We start from the raw sequence: 22,680 nt of genomic DNA, 5'->3' as shown, positions 1-22,680 counted from the left end.
GATTCTTAACCACTGCACCACCAGGGAAGTCCCACTTTCACATTTTAAGTGGTTGAAAAAAATCAAAAGAAGTATAATACTTCATTACTTTCATTACTTTTGAAAACTATATGGAATTCATACTTCATTATCCATAAACAAAGTTTTATTTGAACACAGTCACATCATTTACTTATATGTATCGTCCATTGCTGTTTTCATGCTGCAAGGGCAGAACTGAACAATTGCAACAAGAAATCACATGCTTTTTAAAGGTTAACATACTTTCTGGCCTTTTACAGAAGAAAAAAGTTTCCTGACCCCTGCTTTGGGATTAAGATTAAAAAGAGCCACTCTTGCTTTGTACCTCGCAATAGTTTGAGACCTTGCTATGTATTTTCATTGCAGATTGTGTTAAAGGAAGTGCTGATGGGAGACATGAATGACTCTTTTGAAATCAGATTTGCCTAATGAGACTTTATTAATATCACAAAACCAGCTGTAAGGCCAGTTTTAGGGAGCTATGTTCTTTTCTGCCATCATGGACTATTAACCTATTTTCCTTCCAAATTTATGGTCAGCTGAATGTAAATTGTGTGTGTGTGTATTCTGAGTTTCTTGTGTTTCTCAGCTTTCAGACTAAAATAATAGATAAATTAGTCAAGCTAATTTTAAAGTACACTTTAGTATTATTCTCTAAGAAAAAAATAGCTACAGTCTGTGAGATAATTGACTTAGAAAATAAAAGGCAACAGAATCATCCAGGGAGTTTGAGATATGTGTCCCTTACCCTGAACACCTTCTCTCATTTCTGATTATACTGAGGAAGGAAAGATGGTATATTTTGAGTAAATATCTACCTTAGTTAACAAGAGAAATGTCATAACCACTAAATTCTGAACCTCTATCTAGATGTCAGTGTAAATAATATTTCTCTGCTGACAGTGCTGCAAATTCTTATTTACTTCTCTGAAAGGTAGATTTTACAACATAAACAGTTTTACCAATACACGGTCACTTAAATATGTATTAGGATGATGGGCTTGATTTTAAAACATTATTTAAATGAAAAAATAGTTTTGCTAATTTTAAAGTTTGATTTTTATAGCATTACATAGATAATCTAATATTTTAGCCCAGAGTGACTTAACTGTGGAATTAATTTTATTAGAAGTCAGAATTTTGGTAGAGGCAGAATTGGATGTGTTATTAAAATAGAACTTTCTCATTTTCATTTATCTAATTTAAAACATTGTTTATTTTATAGTAGGCTTATCTGAAGTATACACTAAAGTGTGTTGCATAAGAATATATCAGAATGCTTCATATTTTATATATTAAAAGACATTCATATTGAAAATTTTATTCAGATCTCCTGCTTCTTGAAATAGTTTTCCAATGTTTGTAGAAAATATATCTTCTGAATAAAAATATAATATCTGACAGTGAGTTACATGTTTATTGACATAATAGATTTCAGTCTATTACTCCAAAATATTTTTCCTGGATAGCTGAAATGAAAATCTTGGAGTTCTATAGAGGAAAAAAAGTCAGAGTAGGAATATTAACATAGAATATCTTATAGTAAAAATATACTCTTTGAGGTATTGGTATCTAATTTAATCCATTATATTTTGACTCCTTTTCTATTACAATTTATATAACATTTAAAATTCCAATTTGTTTTTAAAATATATTCATTTATTGGTTATATAAATTAGATGTCATTGTTCACAAAAATTATTTGCTGGGTAGTCAAAATGTACAAGTTTTAATCAAATGGATTTTATCTCACTGTGAAAAGAGTGCATCAAACAGATTGATCAGTGCTTGATTTTATTTTGGCCTAGAGCCTTGTACTGTACTGTATCTGTACTTGTAGTCTTATATTTAGTAAAGTATAGTTTAATAACAAAACCAATGTAGCAAATCTGGGTAATAAAAAAGTAAAAATTAAAATTTATTCAGAACGACTATATAGTCTGTAAAGCTAATATCTATATTTGGTTTCATTTTTAGAGGAAGAAGAGAAAAATAGAAAGTATTCTCCTGAAGAAATTCAGAGAAAAAGACAAGAAGCGCTGGTTCGAAGAATGGCCAAAGCACAGGCATCATCTGTAAAGAAAGACAGCTCCCACTTAACTTGATTTCTTTAATGAAATGTTACTTGGGAGGTAACAAAGACAGTTGATAACTATCTATGATAGGAAATATTTTTTCTTGATTTCTCTATGAGAAATTTAATGCTGAGTTATAAAGCATGGACTTCTACTTTATTTAATAAATCAGTGTTTACAATGGTCAGTGAAACCTTTCCTTGGAGATGTATGTGAAAGTAATTGCATGTCAGTTTTGGAAATTCAGGAAAGTTAGCAATTATGTAGTAGAATCATACAGAGAAAAGTAGTTTTACTTTTAAATACTGTGATTTCAGAGGATCATCAAAAAACAGATAATCCACTTAACTCTTACTGTAATAAATCTTTTCCTAATACAAAGCTTCAACTTACTAATAGAGATTATTTCGTTATAGCTTTTTTCAATAACTGTTCCTTAAGGTTTTTATACATTTCTGAATTTTAATTAATACTTCCATATTCTTAGGAACATGATTGGTAGGAAATAAAGGACTTCATAAGAAAACTACTATTTTCAATTCCTAGTTTGTAATAGCTGTGAATTTAAAATTTTCTAAAATGTAATACATTTTGGAAACTTCCCACCATTTTTAGGGAAAATACTGATTTAAGAAGTTTAGTTTTGAAAGAAGAATGTGGATTAGCTATATAAGTAGTGTACCATCAGTAACATTTAGAACTGTCAGAAACTTTAGATATCATCTGGTCCAGCTTCTTCACTGTATAGGTGAGAAATGAATACTGTTATTCCCAAAGTCAGAAGGCAAGTTGGAGCTGTGCTAGGATTAGAATGATTTCTTTCATTCTAGTGGATACTTAGGCAAATGGTACCATTTGCTTCAGAGTATTAATTAGTACATAAAATAACTTGTGGGCGCATTAATTATTTTATAGTATAAAACTTAAAAAAAGTAACTAAAATACATCAAGCGACTGATAATAATGCTTATTGTTTCTTGTATTAAAGAATTAACCATTCCAGGATATAAAAAATGAGAATCTTTTTCAATTTTCCTATAACTATGTAATTTTCCCTTGATTAATTTACTGACTTTGCTAATTTGTTCTTCTCTGTTACTCTCTTTTTAACTTTGCTTGTTTGGAATTTGCGAAGCCAGAAGTAAAAATCTTAGCTGAGGGCATAAGGACGATAAGAATGCTTTATTTATCCCAAATGGCTTTAGGAGACCTGACGAAAGTTATAAATGTGAAACATCTATGAGGATGTTCACCACTATTCAGGTATCTTAGAGCTATGATAATATCAAAGTAATTAAATGCATTTTAAGGTACTGCTCTATAGAGATACATAACTTTGAAAATTGTATTTTCATATATACAGTGGAGTAACATATTCTAGGTAATGTTTATTTGCCTAAGAATATATAAAAAAGTATCTAAATAAATATAGGTAGTTTTTCTGTGTAAGAAAATGAAGAGCTGAGAATCTTTATCTTTTTCTAAAATGGCTTCACTGTGTTCTTACTACTCTTTGGATATCTCTACTTTTGCGTAAGCTCTCCCCTGCCTACCACTTGATTTCTCTAGAATGCCTTTAGCCTATTGTGTCCAATCATTAAGACTCAGCCCAATAAATTTCAGTTGCTTTGACAGTTGTACCCGACCATCCTTACTGGAATTGATTTCTTTTCTCTTATCATTGTGGTACTTATTTCTTGTATCTTTTGTTGGACAGTTCTATAATGCCTTATATGTTATTCAGTTGTATATGTATTCTAGTAATACTTCTAAAAGTTCTTTGTTTGAATCTCTTCCATAATTTTGTCATATTCTCAATACAGCCTATGCTACTGTTTACTTAGCAGTTTTCTTTAAAATGACCCCTCTTCTCTTTAAAGGCTGACTTATAGTAATTAGGGATGGGGGTGGAAGAGTGGCTCAGCAAATCTGAGCCTGAACATGCTCTTCACAGTTTCCTTTTCTATCCTGATTCCTCTTCTTTTTTTTTTTTTTTTTTTTTAGATTCTCAGAATTTATTCATAACTGAAAGTATGTACCTTTTGACCAACATCGGTGGGTTGATTTTAATTGACACCTAGGACAACAAGTTTTCTAATTGAGAATTCCCACAGCAAGGACAGTGAGCTCGCATTTGTTTAGAAAGGCCTCACTCTGGTTGTTCATCTATATTATCTCTGGCTTTGCTAATTTGTATAATGAACATTTAAAATGTCTTTTCAGTTGCAAAATTAGTGCTTGTTATTAGCATGTGAATGTTAAAAAATGGGCTTTCAATGGTCAGATTACTGAGGTTCAGGATATATACACCAACTGAACTATTTAGGGAAATCCCTGCACTGGCATGGATTAAACTGCAGCCAGCCTATCCTGAGTAATGGCTCAGACAGACATGTATTTGCACCTCTGTGTCATAGAGAGTACATATCCTTAATGTCATTAGATAATGCCAAGCTGTTTCCTATAAATGTGCACCTTTTACAGTTCCATCACACTTTAAAATGCTTGACAATCTGTTGGGTGTGTACTGACATCTTACTGTGGTTTTAATTGGCAATTTCCCTACTACTAGTAAAGTAGAGCCCTTTTTCATATGTTTATATACCATCTGAATTTCCTCAATTATGAGTTGCTTGTATAGACCCTTTTCTGTTGGGTTGCCCGTTTTTTCTTTTTTTCACACACACACACTGTATTTTATTTTTACAAGAGATAGATAAACTGACACCAAGCATTGTAAATGGATGACCACAACAAAAGCAACAATGATTGCAATTACCAAACACGAAACACACTCATACTATGTCATAATATTGACATTCAGTCCAGTAATCCTCCACTGTAATAACTCCTTTACTTTGCAGTGAGAATGGATTTGTATATTTTTTGCCTCTGAGTCCTTGTGGAACTGTTTTTTTTTTCTTTTATTCAAACAGAAAGTCACAAAAATTATAATCATCCTCATTAGGTCACTCAGTCCCATGTAATTAATTTTTTTTCATCTTGATCTTTTGTTAGCACTTTTATGAATTCATCAGTTTTTCATTAGAGTTCTGAAAATACTTATTCATTCAGTTCAGCAGTATAGTCAGTTACCAGAAACCTGTACTTGTCAGAGTCTTTTCTATGGATTCCTTGAAGATGAAACCCTTTTATAGGAACATTTTTGTGAAAGCATCAGAGTACACCCAGAACTGTCTGTAAATGACAAAGACTTAAAAATCACCACGGTTAAAGATTCGATGAAAGTTCATCATAATGCAATTGACAAGGAAATATAGTTATTTCTGATATACATTTTAAAGTAATAACGAATTATGACTTATAACATTATACCAGAACATATAAGATTTTTAGAAATTTCATGTCATGTCTGAAACATTTATATTAACATATTTCCATACAAATAACCGAAAGAAAGTTTAGTATTAGTTGGGTTTTTTGTTTGTGTTTTTATACTGCAGGTTCTTATTAGTCATCAGTTTTATACACATCAGTGTATACATGTCAATCCCAATCGCCCAATTCAGCACACCACTATCCCCACCCCACCACAGTTTTCCCTCCTTGGTGTCCATACATTTGTTCTCTACATCTGTGTCTCAACTTCTGCTCTGCAAACCGGTTCATCTGTACCATTTTTCTAGGTTCTACATACATGCGTTAATATATGATATTTGTTTTTCTCTTTCTGACTTACTTCACTCTGTATGACAGTCTCTAGATCCATCCTTGTCTCAACAAATGACTCAATTTCGTTCCTTTTCTTGGCTGAGTAATATTCCATTGTACATATGTACCACAACTTCTTTATCCATTCGTCTGTCGATGGGCATTTAGGTTGCTTCCATGACCTGGCTATTGTAAATAGTGCTGCAATGAACATTGGGGTGCATGTGTCTTTTTTTTTTTTTTTCTTTTTGTGGTACGGGGGCCTCTCACTGTTGTGGCCTCTCCTGTTGTGGAGCACAGGCTACAGACGCGCAGGCTTAGCGGCCATGGCTCACGGGCCTAGCCGCTCCGCGGCATGTGGGATCTTCCCGGACTGGGGCACGAACCTGTGTCCCCTGCATCAGCAGGCGGACTCTCAACCACTGCATCACCAGGGAAGCCTCTCATGTGTCTTTTTCAATTATGGTTTTCTCTGGGTATATGCCCAGTAGTGGGATTGCTAGATCATTTGTTAATTCTATTTTTAGTTTTTTAAGGAACCTCCATACTGTTCTCCATAGTGGCTGTATCAGTTTACATTCCCACCAGCAGTGCAAGAGGGTTCCCTTTTCTACACACCCTCTCCAGCAATATGTTGTTTGTAGATTTTCTGATGATGCCCATTCTAACTGGTGTGAGGTGATACCTCATTGTAGTTTTGATTTACATTTCTCTAATAATCAGTGATGTTGAGCAGCTTTTCATGTGCTTCTTGGCCATCTGTATGTCTTCTTTGGAGAAATGTCTATTTAGGTCTTCTGCCCATTTTTGGATTCAGTTGTTTGTTTCTTTAATATTGAGCTACGTGAGCTGTTTATATATTTTGGAGATTAATCCTTTGTCCGTTGATTCGTTTGCAACTATTTATCCCATTCTGAGGGTTGTCTTTTCGTCTTGTTTATGGTTTTCTTTGCTGTGCAAAAGCTTTTAAGTTTCATTAGGTCCCATTTGTTTATTTTTGTTTTTATTTCCATTACTCTACGAGGTAGATCAAAAAAGATACTGCTGTGATTTATGTCAAAGAGTGTTCTTCCTGTGTTTTCCTCTAAGAGTTTTATAGTGTCCAGTCTTACATTTAGGTCTCGAATCCATTTTGAGTTTATTTTTGTGTATGGTGTTAGGGAGTGTTCTTCTTTCACCCTTTTACATGTAGCTGTCCAGTTTTCCCAGCACCACTTATTGAAGAGACTGTCTTTTCTCCATTGTATATCTTTGCCTCCTTTGTCATAGATTAGTTGACCGTAGGTGCATGGGTTTATCTCTGGGCTTTCTATCTTGTTCCATTGATCTGTGTTTCTGTTTTTGTGCCAGTACCATATTGTCTTGATTACTGTAGCTTTGTAATATAGTGTGAAGTCAGGGAGTCTGATTCCTCCAGCTCCGTTTTTTCCCCTCAAGACTGCTCTGGCTATTCGGGGTCTTTTGTGTCTCCATACAAATTTTAAGATGATTTGTTCTAGTTCTGTAAAAAATGCCATTGGTAATTTGATAGGGATTGCATTGAATCTGTAGATTGCTTTGGGTAGTATAGTCATTTTCACAATATTCTTCTAATCCAAGAACATGGTATATCTCTCCATCTGTTGGTATCATCTTTAATTTTTTTCATCACTGTCTTACAGTTTTCTGCATACAGGTCTTTTGTCTCCCTAGGTAGGTTTATCCTAGGTATTTTATTCTTTTTGTTGCAATGGTAAATGGGAGTGTTTCCATAATTTCTCTTTCATGTTTTTCATCATTAGTGTATAGGAATGCAAGAAATTTCTGTGCATTAATTTTGTATCCTGCAACTTTACCAAATTCATTGATTAGCTCTAGTAGTTTCCTGGTGGCATTTTTAGGGTTCTCTATGTATAGTATCATGTCATCTGCAAACAGTGACAGTTTTACTTCTTTCTAATTTGTATTTTATTTCTTTTTCTTCTCTGATTGCTGTGGCTAGGACTTTGAAAACTATGTTGAATAATAGTAGTGAGAGTGGACGTCCTTGTCTCGTTCCTGATCTTAGAGGAAATGCTTTCACTTGTTCAACATTGAGAATGATGTTTGCTGTGAGTTTGTCGTATATGGCCTTTATTATGTTGAGGTAGGTTCCCTCTGTGCCCACTTTCTGGAGAGTTTTTTATCATAAATGGGTGTTGAATTTTGTTAAAAGCGTTTTCTACATCTATTGAGATGATATGGTTTCTCTTCTTCAGTTTGTTAATATGGTGTATCACATTGATTTGCGTATATTGAAGAATCCTTGCATCCCTGGGATAAATCCCACTTGATCATGGTGTGTGATCCTTTTAATGTGTTGTTGGATTCTGTTTGCTAGTATTTTGTTGAGGATTATTGTATCTATATTCATCAGTGATATTGGTCTATAATTTTCTTTTTTTTGTAGTATCTTTGTATGGTTTGGGGATCAGGGTGATGGTGGCCTCATAGAATGAGTTTTGGAGTGTTTCTTCCTCTGTAATTTTTTGGAAGAGTTTGAGAAGGATGGGTGTTAACTCTTCTCTAAATGTTTGATAGAATTCAGCTGTGAAGCCATCTGTTCCTGGAATTTTCTTTGTTGGAAGATTTTTAATCACAGTTTCAATTTCATTACTTGTGATTGGTCTGTTCATATTTTCTGTTTCTTCCTGTTTCAGTCTTGGAAGGTTATACCTTTCTAAGAATTTGTCCATTTCTTCCCGGTTGTCCATTTTATTGGCATAGAGTTGCTTGTAGTACTCTCTTAGGACACTTTGTGTTTCTGTGATGTCTGTTGTAACTTCTCCTTTTTCATTTCTAATTTTATTGAGTTCAGTCTGCTCCCTCTTTTTTTTTGATGAGTCCTGCTAATGGTTTATCAATTTTGCTTATCTTCTCAAAGAACCAGCTTTTAGTTTTATTGATCTTTGCTATTTTCTTTGTTTCTATTTCATTTATTTCTTCTCTGATCTTTTTGATTTCTTTCCTTCTGCTAAATTTGGGTTTTGTTTGTTGTTCTTTCTCTAGTTCCTTTAGGTGTAAGGTTAGATTGTTTACTTGAGATTTTTCTTGTTTCTTGAGGTAGGCTTCTATAGCTATAAACTTCCCTCTTAGAATTGCTTTTGCTGCATCCCATAGGTTTTGAATCATCGTGTTTTCATTATCATTTGTCTAGGTATTTTTGTATTTCCTCTTTGATTTCTTCAGTGATCTCTTGGTTGTTCAGTAACATATTGTTTAGCCTCCATGTGTTTGTGTTTTTTACGTTTTTTTTCCCTGTAATTCGTTTCTAATCTCATAGCGTTGTGGTCAGAAAAGATGCTTGTTATGATTTTAATTTTCTTAAGTTTACTGAGGCTTGATTTGTGACCCAAGATGTGATCTATCCTAGAGAATGTTCCATGCGCACTTGATAAGAAAGTGTAATCTGCTGTTTCTGGATGGAATGTCCTATAGATATCAATTAAATGTATCTGGTCTGTTGTGTCATTTAGAGCTTCTGTTTATTTATTTATTTTCATTTTGGATGATCTGTCCATTGGTGTAAGAGAGGTGTTAAAGTCCCCCACTATTATTGTGTTACTGTCAATTTCCTCTTTTATAGCTGTTAGCAGTTACCTTATGTATTGAGCTGCTCCTAGGTTGGGTGCATATATATTTAAAATTGTTATATCTTCTTCTTGGATTGATCCCCTGATCATTATGTAGTGTCCTTCCTTGTCTCTTGTAACATTCTTTATTTTAAAGTCTATTTTATCTCATATGAGTATAGCTACTCCAGCTTTCTTTTGATTTCCATTTGCATGGAATATCTTTTTCCATCCCCTCACTTTCAGTCTGTTTGTGTCCCTAGGTCTGAAGTGGGTCTCTTATAGACAGCATATATATGGGTCTTGATTTTGTATCCATTCAGCAAGCCTGTGTCTTTTGGTTGGAGCATTTAATCCATTCACGTTTAAGGTAATTATTGATATGTATATTCTTATGACCATTTTCCTAATTGTTTTGCGTTTGTTTTTGTAGATCCTTTTCTTCTCTTGTGTTTCCCATTCAGAGAAGTTCCTTTAGCATTTGTTGTGGAGCTGGTTTGGTGGTGCTGAATTCTCTTAGCTTTTGCTTGTCTGTAAAGCTTTTGATTTCTCCATGGAATGTGAATGATATCCTTGCCGGGTAGAGTAATCTTGGTTGTAGGTTCTTCCCTTTCATCACTTTAAGTATATCATGCCACTCCCTTCTGGCTTGTAAAGTTTCTGCTGAGAAATCAGTTGTTAACTTTTTGGGAGTTCCCTTGTATGTTATTTTTCGTTTTTCCCTTGCTGCTTTTAGTAATTTTTCTTTGTTTTTAATTTTTGCCAATTTGATTACTATGTGTCTCGGCGTGTTTCTCCTTGGGTGTATCCTGTGTGGGACTCGCTGCGCTTTCTGGACTTGGGTGGGTATTTCCTTTCACATGTTAGGGAAGTTTTCGACTATAATGTATTCAAATATTTTCTCTGGTCCTTTCTCTCTCTCTTCTCCTTCTGGAACCCCTATAATGCAAATGTTATTGCATTTAATGTTGTCCCAGAGGTCTCTTAGGCCGTCTTCATTTCTTTTCATTCTTTTTTCTTTATTCTGTTCTGCAGCAGTGGATTCCACCATTCTGTCTTCCAGGTCACTTGTCTGTTCTTCTGCCTCAGTTGTTCTGCTGTTGAGTCCTTCTCGTGTGGTTTTCATTTCAGTTATTGTATTCTTCATCTTTGTTTCTTTGTTTTTTAATTTTTCTAGATCTTTGTCAAACATTTCTTGCATCTTCTCGGCCTTTGCCTGCATTGTTTTTCTGAGTCCTGGATCATCTTCACTATCATTATTCTGAATTCTTTTTCTGGAATGTTGCCTATCTGCACTTCATTTAGTTGTTTTTCTGGGGTTTTATCTTGTTCCTTCATCTGGTACATAGCCCTCTGCCTTTTCATCTTGCCTGTCTTTCTGTGAATGTGGTTTTTGTTCCACAGACTGCAGGATTGTAGTTCTTCTTGCTTCTGCTGTCTGCCCTCTGGTAGATGAGGGTATCTGAGAGGCTTGTGTAAGTTTCTTGCTGGGAGGGACTGGTGGTGGGTAGAGCTCAGTAAAACTTTAATCACCTTGACTGTTGATGGGTGGGGCTGGGTTCCCTCTCTGTTGGTTTTGCCTGAGGCAACCCAACACTGGAGCCTACCTGGGCTCTTTGGTGGGGCTAGTGACAGACTCTGGGAGGGCTCATGCCAAGGAGTACTTCCCAGAACTTCTGCTGCCAGTCACCGTGAGACAGAGCCACCCCCTGCCTCTGCAGGAGACCCTCCAACACTAGCAGGTAGGTCTGGTTCAATCTCCCCTGGGGTCACTGCTCCTTCCCCTGGGTCCCGATGTGCACACTACTTTGTGTGTGTCCTCCAAGAGTGGAATCTCTTTTCCCCCCAGTCCTGTCAAAGTCCTGCACTCAATTCCCACTAGCCTTCAAAGTCTGATTCTCTAGGAATTCCTCCTCCCGTTGCCAGACCCCCAGGTTGGGAAGCCTGACGTGGGTCACAGAACCTTCACTCCAGTGGGTGGACTTCTGTGGTATAAGTGTTCTCCAGTCTGTGAGTCACCCACCCAGCAGTTATGGGATTTGATTTTACTGTGATTGAGCCCCTCCTACTGTCTCATTGTGGCTTCTCCTTTGTCTTTGAATGTGGGGTATCTGTTTTGGCAGGTTCGTGTCTTCCTGTTGATGATTGTCCAGGAGCTAGTTGTGATTCTGGTGTTCTCACAAGAGGGAGTGACAGCACGTTCTTCTACTCCTCCATCTTGGTTCCTCGGGTTGCCTGTCTGATTCCTCTTTTTTAGCTGTTGTTGGAAACAGTAGGTGTTGAGTAGCCCATTAATGAACACAGAGGACTGCTTAGATAGTGTGTCTAGCTTGGCTGTTTTCAATCTCTAGGGAATCTGTTTTCACACAGAGAAGGGACAGCAGCTGGTAGGTCTGGCAGTTCTATTCCATCTCAAGCTCTGCTGCTGTTCATGAATCTAAAGGTTGGCTACAGATAAACTGATGATAGTAATGCCATTATTGCAGGAAAGTCTACAGAATAGAGCCTATCATTACTCTTTCTTGCTGCAGTCAGTTCTGATCCCAGGAAAACTTGGATTGCTTATTACAGACAGTGGTATGCATGCATGTACCACACCTTGGGAAACACTGCTTATATCATTATACTCTATTACCACTAATTTTTAAGTTCCTGAGAACAGAGGCACCTTACTCATCTCTGCCTATCCAGTGCTGATATTCAGTGGTTACTTGTTAAGTGTCAGATGAATTTAAATAGATTCTGGTGGCAGAGTCTGCCTTGCCTGACTTGAAGCATTTTGACTCTGATTCCCTGAACTTTAGGGTTGGAAAATGTTTCTAGAAACAATTTAACACTGATTCTTATAAGTCATAATTTATGTAGAGTATGAGCATGGTTTTCATTTCTTGCTGGGGTGTAGTGATCAGAATCAGTTGTGGGACTCAAGAACAAAACAACAAACTTATGTTTTTATGCTTTCCCTTAGACTTCATAAATGAGAACATTAGGGGTAGATTTCTGTGTGTGTACTTTTAAAGTCCATTGGCTAAAGCCAACAGGATTGAGAAGAAATGATAATTACTAAACTTACATAACAGTTGCTAAATGTTTTATTTACCATGCATAGTTTTAAGAAATTCACATTTAACTAAAGACCATGTAAATAACACTTTTTACCACCATTTGACAAACAGGGAAACTGAAGTAAGCACATTAAGTGACTTTCTCAAGGTCATACAATTAGAAAGATGTTGGAGCTGGAGTTTGCACTCAAGCAGTGTTATTCCAAATATTATGATCTTAACCACTGTCATTCATGTAAACTATTCATAAAAACCAGTGGTTTGTGGAAATCATCTGTATGCACAGAAAGAATTGTAGCATTTCAAGCATGTGTGCCAAAAAAGTCACTACACTTCTATAGCTTAATTTTATAGCACAGAAGAATTTTTTTCCAATCTCGATTGCTATTACAGATGACTCCGGTACTTTATGTGTGTGAGAGTGGGTAGGTGGGTATTGATTATATGAATACACAGGTCACTTTTTTTTTGTCACGCAACTATTAAACAAAAGAATAGAGAAATTCATAAAATGTATAGCTATGTTAAATGTCTTCATTTTACTTCACTATTTTAGTACCTTCTGGGTGTTCTGGTTTTAAATCTACTGGGGAAAACTTAATTGCCAAGATGTAATGGCATACTCCAAGCTTCTAGTAAAACTCTGATCCAGGTAATAAAATTAAGGTTTCTGGTTAGATACACACTATATAAAATAGTGGTATTCTGCATTTAATTTGTTATAATATGTTGTTACGGTTGAATTATAAGAACAAAGTTCCATATCACACAGATACATAGTTGCGCAAAGAAGCACTGAAATAATCTTTTCATGTCATTGTAGGTATTCTCTTTTGATATTACACAAAAACTTGAGAAGTGGTAGTTTCTTAAAAGTTAGCTGTAATTTCTGTTTCTAGCCATGATGGAAAACAAGGACTGCATGTTCCTTCCTGCTGAAAGAACCAAATAAAAAACAGACAAACTACATGGAAAAGTGGACTTCAAGACATTAGGCCTCAGACAATGAGGAAAATTGGCAAACAAACAAATGGAGCCCTACAGTTTTCCCAGCTTACTGATTTGAGGGAACTTCCAGGTCATGAGGCAAGGAAGCAGAATGGAGGAAGAGCCAAGTAGACTCCTTGAGCTGAGGAAATGGAGGTAAGAGTCCAGGAAAACCAAGATAGCTAGAGGTCACTGGGCAGAGAACCAGAGAGGAGAGAACACAGAACTCCGGATATCTGTAGACGGTCCCTTTGAGAATTAAACGCAGTCCAGATCAGCATGTGTATGTGAGGAAGCAGGCTGGAGAAAGAGCCATCTGAAAGGGTTAGAGGGCTCATGTGGGTCTAGTAACAATGCCTATTCTCAGCAGCCACTGTTTACTGGGTAGTACTTGCCTCAGTCGTAGGGAATAATTAGCCCTAGACTGCACTGCTCTGGCTCCACCCCAACAAATCATAAAACTAAGATTCAAAAGGATCAAACTATTCTCAAGTAATAACTGTCCCAGAACAAAGCTCAGAAGTTTTTATAGAAATACAAAAATGTCCAACATCTATGAGATAAAATTCATAGTGGCTGTCATCTATTAAAGATCAGTAGGCATGCAAAGAAGCAAGAAAACACAACCCATAAGAAGGAGAATAATCAGTTGAAACTAGCCTAGGTCTTACACAGATGTTAGAATTAGCAGGTAAGGATATTAAAAAGTTAAAATTGTTATGTACAAAAAGTTTAGAAACTTTGGAGGGCATTAAAAAGACCGAATCAAACTTCTAGAGAGGAAAACTATAATTTCCAAGGTGAAAAATACACCCTATGGGATGAATGGCAAATTAGACATTGCAGAAGAAAAGATTAGTGAACTTGACATATCAATAGGAACTATCCAAAATGAAAGAAAAAAAAAAAAAGAGTGAATTGTGGAACAACTTCAAGTAGCCTGGTATATGGTTGATTAAAGTCCCTGCATTAGGGAGGGGTGGAGAGTATAAAAAGTATTTGAGTAAATCATGGCCTAAAAAATTTCAAACCTTTTGAAAAGTATTAACCCACAAATCTAAGAATTCAGTGAACCCCAAGCACAAGAAATATGAAGAAAACTATACCAAACTAGATAACCAGTGTAAAATCATAACAGCAGCTAAAGGAAGAAAAAGAGCAGAGGACCAAAGATGAGTCAGAATTCTCATCAGAAACAATCTGAGAACAATGGAGAAACACCTTTAAAGTACTAACATTTTTTTTAAAGTGTATATAGAATTATATAACTAGCAAAATGTCTCTCAAAAGCAAAGATGAGACTAAGTTTTCAGACATAAAAAGCCTGAAAGAATGCATCACTGCATTCACTACAAGAAATACTAAAGTCTTTCAGGCAGACAAAATGGTATTAGATGAAAATGTGGATTTACATAAAGGAATGATGAACACTGGAAGTGATAAACACATGGGTTAATATAAGAATTTTTAAAATTTAAATCTCTTTAAAAGATAATTACTTAAAAATAACAGTGTTGAGGGTTTTTTAATGTGTAAAAATTAAAATATGACAATAGTATAAAGGCCAGGAGAAAAAAAAAGATTAGGCAGCCCTAGTTTTGCACGTTTTTTGACATATATGGGGTTCAGTTAGATGACACCAATTCCCTAACAACACAGTTCAAATTTTCATGAACACAGTATATTTGCTGTGAATACTTTCATAAAAGTCCAAACTTTACAGTTAGCTTAGTCCACATATCACTACTTACGTAACAGACATGGATCATGATGTGTGACCTGTGTTTCAAAATCTGTTAGTGATTTGTCACCACACACGGGATTCGGTTCATATGCGATCAGCAATGCTTGTAGTTGTTTTGCCTCCTTGTGTCCTAGTGATAGCTCATGTGACATTTTACAAAAATGGGTAATTGAAAGAAATTAACCAACAAAGATGAAAATGCAGCAAATAATAATATTGGAAGTGAAATTCAAATCAAATGTAAATTGAGTTATAGAATAAATATCTGTTCATGGGAATGTTGGCACTACCACCTTTTAGGAGTTCCCAGATATGCAGCCAGAAACACAGAATGAAGGCAAGCTTAACATAAAAGAAATTAACATGATTAAAAGAATGAAGATGTCCCTGAGGAAGTGATGCTGGCAAAAAAAAAAAACAAAAAAAAAACCCAACTTTGTATTATGGGAACTCTCAGGGCCATTTTATAACATTAAAAGTACAAAGTTTAAAACGTCAGAAGTTAATCATTCAAATTTAGAAGCAGTAAAATAATTCACCAAGGCATAGAAAACATCCTCATAACCTATGTGAGAGGAAGAAAACAAACACATTTTCTATGCTTTTAATTATAGTGTACTAAAAAAAATTTTCTTCTTTTTAAAAAATTTTTGTAGACATTTACAACTAACACTGAGAGCTTTTAGTTTTTTAATAAACATTTTTGAAGGTCATGAGACAATTGTAAATTTTCCAATTGATTATTAAGGTTGCTTTCCATGAGTTTCAACATTCACAGTCATTGTTATGGTCCTGCATTATGTGCAAAGCATCAACTGCCTATATACTGTGGTATAGTTCTTATACCGTACGTGAAGTGGTATAATATCACATGAAGGTGAACTGTGATAAATTAAAGATATATACTATAAACCTTAAAGCAAGTATTAAAATAACAAAGTGAAGTCAACACAGAAGATTATAATGGAATAGTTAAAAAAAAAAACAACTAAAGGCAGAAAAAGTAGAAAAGACGTGGAACAATGCATAATGTAATAGCATTATGACAAACTGAAATCTAACCATATTAATAATCATGTAAAATGTAAATTTCCGTAACACTCTAATTAAAAGGCAGAGATGGTCAGGTTGGATTAAAAAAAAAAAACACACTGTATGCTCCCTACAAGAAATACATTTAAATAAATATAGAGACACAAATAGGTTAAATGTAAAAAAGATGGCACATTTTTATTATGCTAACACTAGTCAAAAGAAATCTATGTAGCTCTATGTAGAACATTACCAGTGATGGAGGTCATGTCATAATAATAAAGTGATCATTTGGAACCTATCCCAAATGTTTATGGGCCTAGTAACAGCTTTAAAACTCATGGAATAGAAACTGATAGAACTGCAAGGAGAAATGGATAAATCCACAATTACTGTCTGAGATTTGAATACCCCTTCATTAATTGATAGAATCAATAGAAAAATGGGCAAGAATAGGATAGACTTAAGCAAAACTATAACCAAGTTGACCTGATTAATGTTTATGGAACACTCCACACCCAATAACAGTAGAATATACATTCTCATGAACACATGCACAACGTATCAGGATATGACATATTCTGGACCATATAAGTCTCAGTTTAAAGTATTCTAGTCAAAGTATTAGTATCTCTGATATTAATAGAATAAGTCAATTACAAAAGGATCCCTAGAAAATCCTCAAATGTTTGGAAACAACATGTCTCTAAATCACGCAATAACTTTAAAAAGGGGGGTGGATTATAAAACATTTTGAAATGAATGAAAATGAAAACACAACATAACAATATGATATGCTGCTAAAGAAGTACTTGGGGATGCTAAACATGTTAAAAAACAAGAAAGGTTTCAAATCAGTGACCTCAGCCTCCTGCCTAAGAGACTAGAAAAAGAAAAGCAAATTAAAACCAAAATAAGCAGAATAAAGGAAATAAAGACCAAAGCAGATTCAATAAAATATAAAAAACAACTAGAAAAAATGAAATTAAAAAATCAGTTCTTTGAGAAGATCAATAAAATTGATATATTTTTAGTAAGATCAGAGAGGAGGGAGGACACAAATTACCAATATCAGGAATGAGAGGTGATGTAGCTACAGATTCTACTGATAGTAAAAGGATGATAAGGGAATATTATGAACAACTTTATGCCAATAGATTTGACAGCATAGATGAAATGGACAAATTCCTTAGAAGTCACAAATTACCAAAGCTCATTTAAGGAGAAATAGATAACCCAACAGCTCTATATTTATTAAATTGATATTGTAGTTTAAAACCTTAGAGAAAGGTTTCTTTCTTTCAGAAAACTCCAGGCCAGTTGGCTTCACTACTATATTTTACCAAACATTCAGGACAAAAGTAATACCAATTCTACACAAACTCTTCCAGAGAACTGAAGAGGATGGACTGTTTCCCAACTCGTTCTGTGAGGTGAGCATTATCCAAATATTAAAACTTGAAGAAGACAATAATAGAAAACTAAAGACCAATATATTTAATGAACATAATTACAAAAATTCTAAACAAAATTTTAGCAAAGCAAATCCAACATTATGTAAAAAGAATGATGCATCATGACCAAATGGCATTTACCCCAAGAATGCAGGGTTGGTTCAGCATTTGAAAGCAAACAATGAAATTCACTATATTAACAACTGTAAAAGAAAAATAATATGATGAATAGAGGAAGGAAATTTACTCAACCTGATTAAGGGCATCTACAAAAAAATACAAGTAACATGATAATGGTGAAAATCTGAATGTTTTTCTGCTAAGAGTGGGAATAAGAAATGTCTCCTTTTACCATGTCTATTCAGTGTTGTATTGGAGGTTCTTATTAAGGCAAGAGAAAGAAATGAAGATCACCAAGATTGAGAAGAAGATATATAACTTTTTATTTGCAGAAAATAATGATCATCTACTCAGAAAGTCAGTGTAATCTACAGAAAAAAAATGCTGCTAGAAATAATGTTAACCAAAGTTACAGGATATAACATCAATATGCAACAAATGAAATTGAAAGTTAAAAGTATTATTCACAAATGCTTTTAAAAATCTGAAGTACTTAGGGATAAATCTAACAAAAGATATGAAAGACCTGTACACTGAAAACTATACAAAAATGGCTAAAAGAAATTAAAGACCTAAATAAATGAAGAGATATACCATATTCATGATTCAGAAGACAGTTCTCCCCAAAGTAAGCTATAGATTAATCCCAATCATAATATTATAATATCAACACAATCCCAATCATAATATCAACAGCCAGGTTTTTTTTTGTAGAAACTGACTTTAAAATTCATATGGAAATGCAAAGGACCTAGAATTGCCAAAAGTGACCTTGTAAAAGAATAAAATTGGAACACTCACATTACCTGATTTCAAGATTTGTAAATAAAGCTACAGAAATCAAGACAGTGTGGTAGTGGCCTAAAGATAGACAAATAGACCAATAAAATAGAATAGATAGTTTGTAAGTAGACTCACACTTATGTGGAAAATTGAATTTTGATAAAGATACAAAAGCAACTCAGAGAAAGAATAATCTTCAATAAGCTATGCTGTAACAATTGAACATATGCCCAAAAAAACCCCACTTTCAATTCATACCTCAGGCTATACAAAAATTAGTTTAAAATGTGTCATAAACCTAAATATAAAACTTAGAACTATAAACTTCCTATAAGAAAACAGAAGAAACTGTGCGACCTTGGATTACCCAAAGTTGTGTCAGATATGACACCAAAAACAATCCATAAAAGAACAAATTGATAAATAGGAATTTATCAAAATTAAGATACTTCTGCTCTTCAAAAGACACTGTTAATATTTTCATTAAGGGGGCCAATACTATTTAATGGGGAAAGAATAATCACATGATGCTAGGACAACTGAATATTGACATGCAAAAGAATTAAATTTGACTACTACCTCACACCATATAAAAAAATTACTCAGAATGGATCACCGACCTAAATGTAAGAGCTAAAACTATAAAACTTTTAGAAGAAAACATAGGAGTAAACCTTGAGGTAATAGTTTCTTAGATATGGCACAAAAATCACATGACAAAGAAAAAATTGATAATTTACATCAAAATTTAAAAATTTTGTGCTTCAAAAAGTACCATCAAAAAAGAAAAAGAGAAAAGGACAACCCACAGACTAGGAGAAACATCTTTGCAAATCACATACTGATTAAGGACTTGTGTCCAGAATATATAAATTACTCTAAAAACTCAACCTTAAAAAAAACTACTCAATAAAAAAGGGAGGGGAGAGCAAAGATTTGAACAGCTAATTCATCAAGATATACAGATGGCATATAAGCACATGAAAAAATCATCAAGAGTCATTAGGGAAATAAAAATTAAAACTGTAGTAAGATACCACCATACACATATCAGAACGATTAAAATTAAAAACACTGACTATGTCAAGTATTGGTAACATCTGGAGAGACTGGAACTCTCATATGCTGCTGATGGCAACGTAAACTGATAAAAACCATTTAGAAAACAGTTTTATGATTTATATGAAACTCTAGTAAAAGAAAACTACCATATTGTGGCAGAAAGCAGATAGTAATTGCTTGCGGATGAGAAGATCAGAGAAGAATGGATGGAAGGGATTACAAAGGGAATTTTGGGGGATGATGAATATGTTTACTATTTGATTTTGGTGACCTTGTCATGACTGTATACGTATTATACTTCAAAGCTGATTAAATTATACAATTTAAGTATGTGCAATTTACTGTATGCCAATTATACTTCAAAGCTGTTTATTAAAAATAAAATTAGTTATATTTGTACACTCATGTTCGTAGCAGTATTATTCACAATAGCTAAAACATGGAAGTAACCCAGGTGTCCATCAGTGGGTGAATGGATAAGCAAAATGTGCTATATACATACAATGGAGTATTATCCAGCCTCAAAAAGCAAGGAAATTCTGACATATGCTTCAACATGAATGATCCTGAAGATCATTATGCTAAGTGAAACAAGTCACACAAAGACAAATACTGTATGATTCCGTTTATATGAAATACTTAGATTAGTTAAAATCATAGAGACAGCCCTGATTGCAAACTATACTATAAAGCTACAGTAATCAAAACAGTATGATACACAGAAACAGACACAAAGATTATTGGAACAGAACAGAGAACCCCAAAATAAACCCACACTTATATGGTCAATCTACAACAAAAGAGGTAAGAATAGACAATGAGGAAAAGACAATGTCTTTAATAAATGGTATTGGGAAAACTGGACAGCTACATGCAAAAGAATCAAACTGGACTACTTCCTCACGCCGTATACAAAAATGAACTCAAAATGGATTAAAGACTTAAATGTAAGGCCTGAAATAATAGAACTCCTGAAAGAAAACATAGGCAGTACACCCTTTGACATTAGTCTTAGCAATATTTTTTTTTGATGTCTCTGCAAACAAAGGAAACAAAAACAAAGTAAACAAGTGGGACTACATCAAACTAAAAAGCTTTTGCACAGTGAAGGAAGCTATCAACATAATGAAAAGTCAGCCTACTGAAGTAGAGAAGATATTTGTAAACAATATCTGATAAGGGATTAATATCCAAAATATATAAAGAACTCATACATTCAACATCAAAAAAACAAAAGACCTGATTTTAGAAATGGGTGGAGGACCTGAATAGACATTTTTCCAAAGAAGATATACAGGTGGCCAAGGGACACATGAAAAGATGCTCAACATCATTAATCATCAGAGAAGCGCAAATCAAAACCACAATGAGATATCACCTCACACCTGTCAGAATGGCAGACATCAAAAAGACCACAAATAACAAATGTTGGCAAGGATGTGGAGAAAAGGGAACCCTCATGCACTATGGGTGGGAATGTAAATTGGTGTAGCCACTATGGAAAACAGTATGGAGATTCCCTAAAAAATGAAAAATAGAACTACCACACAATTTGGCAATTTCACTCCTGGGTGTTTATTGGAAGAAAATGAAAACACTAATTCAAAAAAGTATAGGCACTCCAATGTTCATTGCAGTATTTTTTTTACAATAGTCTAGATATGGGAGCAACCTAACTGCCCATCAATGCATGAACGGGTAAAGACAATGTGGTATCTCTATAGATATAGAATATTATATATATATATATTCCACTGTGTGTATATATGTGTATACACACACACATATATATATACGCACACACACACACGATGTAATATCACTCAGCCCACAAGAAATGAAATTTTGCCATTTGGGCCAACATGTATGGATCTGTGGAATATTGTGCTAAGTAAAATAAGTCAGACAGAGAAAAATGTATTGAACTTTTCACTCGTGTGATTCCACATCCAATATAAAAACCAAAACAAACAAAAACAGACACATAGATACAGAAAGCAAACAGGTCTTTGCCAGAAGAAAGAAGGGTGAGGGGGTGGGTGAAATAGGTGAAGGGGATTAGGAGGTACAAACTTCCAGTTATGTAATAAATAAGTCACGGGGATGTAATACACAGCATAAGGAATATGGTCACTAATATTGTAGTAAGTTTGTATGGGGACACCTGGTTACTAGACTTATCATTGTGATCATAATGTATGCAGATGTCAAATCATTATGTAACTAACATAACTGAAACTAACATAATATGGTCCGTCAACTATATTTAAATTTTTAACAAAACAATAGAGACAGAAAGTAGAATGGTGGTTGCCAAGGACTGGGAGTAGGAAGGAATGGGTAGTTATTGTTTAATGGGTTTAGAGTTGCAGTTTTACAAGATGATAAAAGTTCTGGAGATGGCTGGTAGTTGTGATGGGAAAACAGCTATTTTGAGTTGTTGCCTGGTCATTTAGCGGTATGATGACTCTGCTCACATCCAGAGTCTGGATATTTAGATAAGGACCTGAGCTTAGAATTCTTACCACAAGTTCCCAGTTTGCTTTCCCCTGGGCACCTTTTAAAATAACCACTTAGAGTTGATCCAGCAAAAAGTTAGTGACCTCCACCCCCACCACCTTATAGTAATGGTGCTTGCTACCCTGCTCTCTTATCTCCTGCCCACTCATGACCGGGGACAGAGGACTTCCCTTTCCCTGGCTCTTTGCACCCTGCCGCCCTTTTTCTGGGATCTGTAAGTAATAAATCTTGTGACCTTACTTCCTTTGTGTGAATGTATTGAAACTGAGCCTTCAGTCAAAGGACCCTGGGGTTTTTACTTCCCAAAAGTGGGAGCTGGGATGCTGAGTGAGCCACCTGCTAACCCTGTGTGGGTGGCTTGTGTCTTCTTCATTCAGGTCATAATCTGCATATCCTTAATTGGCTGCACAGTGTTACGAATGCATTTTATACCACTGAACTTACCACTTAAAATGGTTAAGACGATAGATTTTAAGTTATGTGTAATTTACTGCAATAAAAAAGTGGAAATAAGTAAATAAAATTAGTTGCGATGTAGAATCTGAAGCCAAATCA

General features: G+C 34.6%; 1 protein-coding gene across 2 annotated transcripts in view; it reads left to right on the top strand.

The window, feature by feature from the left end:
* The window catches only part of ETAA1 (ETAA1 activator of ATR kinase), a 66,126-nt gene that overhangs the window by 10,933 nt on the left and 32,513 nt on the right, over positions 1-22,680 (top strand). For both annotated transcript variants that reach the window (XM_089923080.1, XM_022597253.2), the window contains exon 6: positions 1,999-22,680. This exon is cut by the window's right edge and continues 32,513 nt beyond it. In XM_089923080.1, the coding sequence (XP_089779206.1) occupies positions 1,999-2,126 (128 nt within the window). In that variant the 3' untranslated portion in view covers positions 2,127-22,680. The remainder of the gene's footprint in view (positions 1-1,998) is intronic.

The sequence above is a fragment of the Delphinapterus leucas genome, chromosome 13 (genome assembly GCF_059928025.1).
Source record: "Delphinapterus leucas isolate spDelLeu-1000000601 "Yukka" chromosome 13, BTC_Dleu_Yukka2, whole genome shotgun sequence".
NCBI lineage: Eukaryota > Metazoa > Chordata > Mammalia > Artiodactyla > Monodontidae > Delphinapterus > Delphinapterus leucas.
Note: the sequence above shows the minus strand (reverse complement) of the source record. Positions and strands in the feature narration are given on the sequence as shown.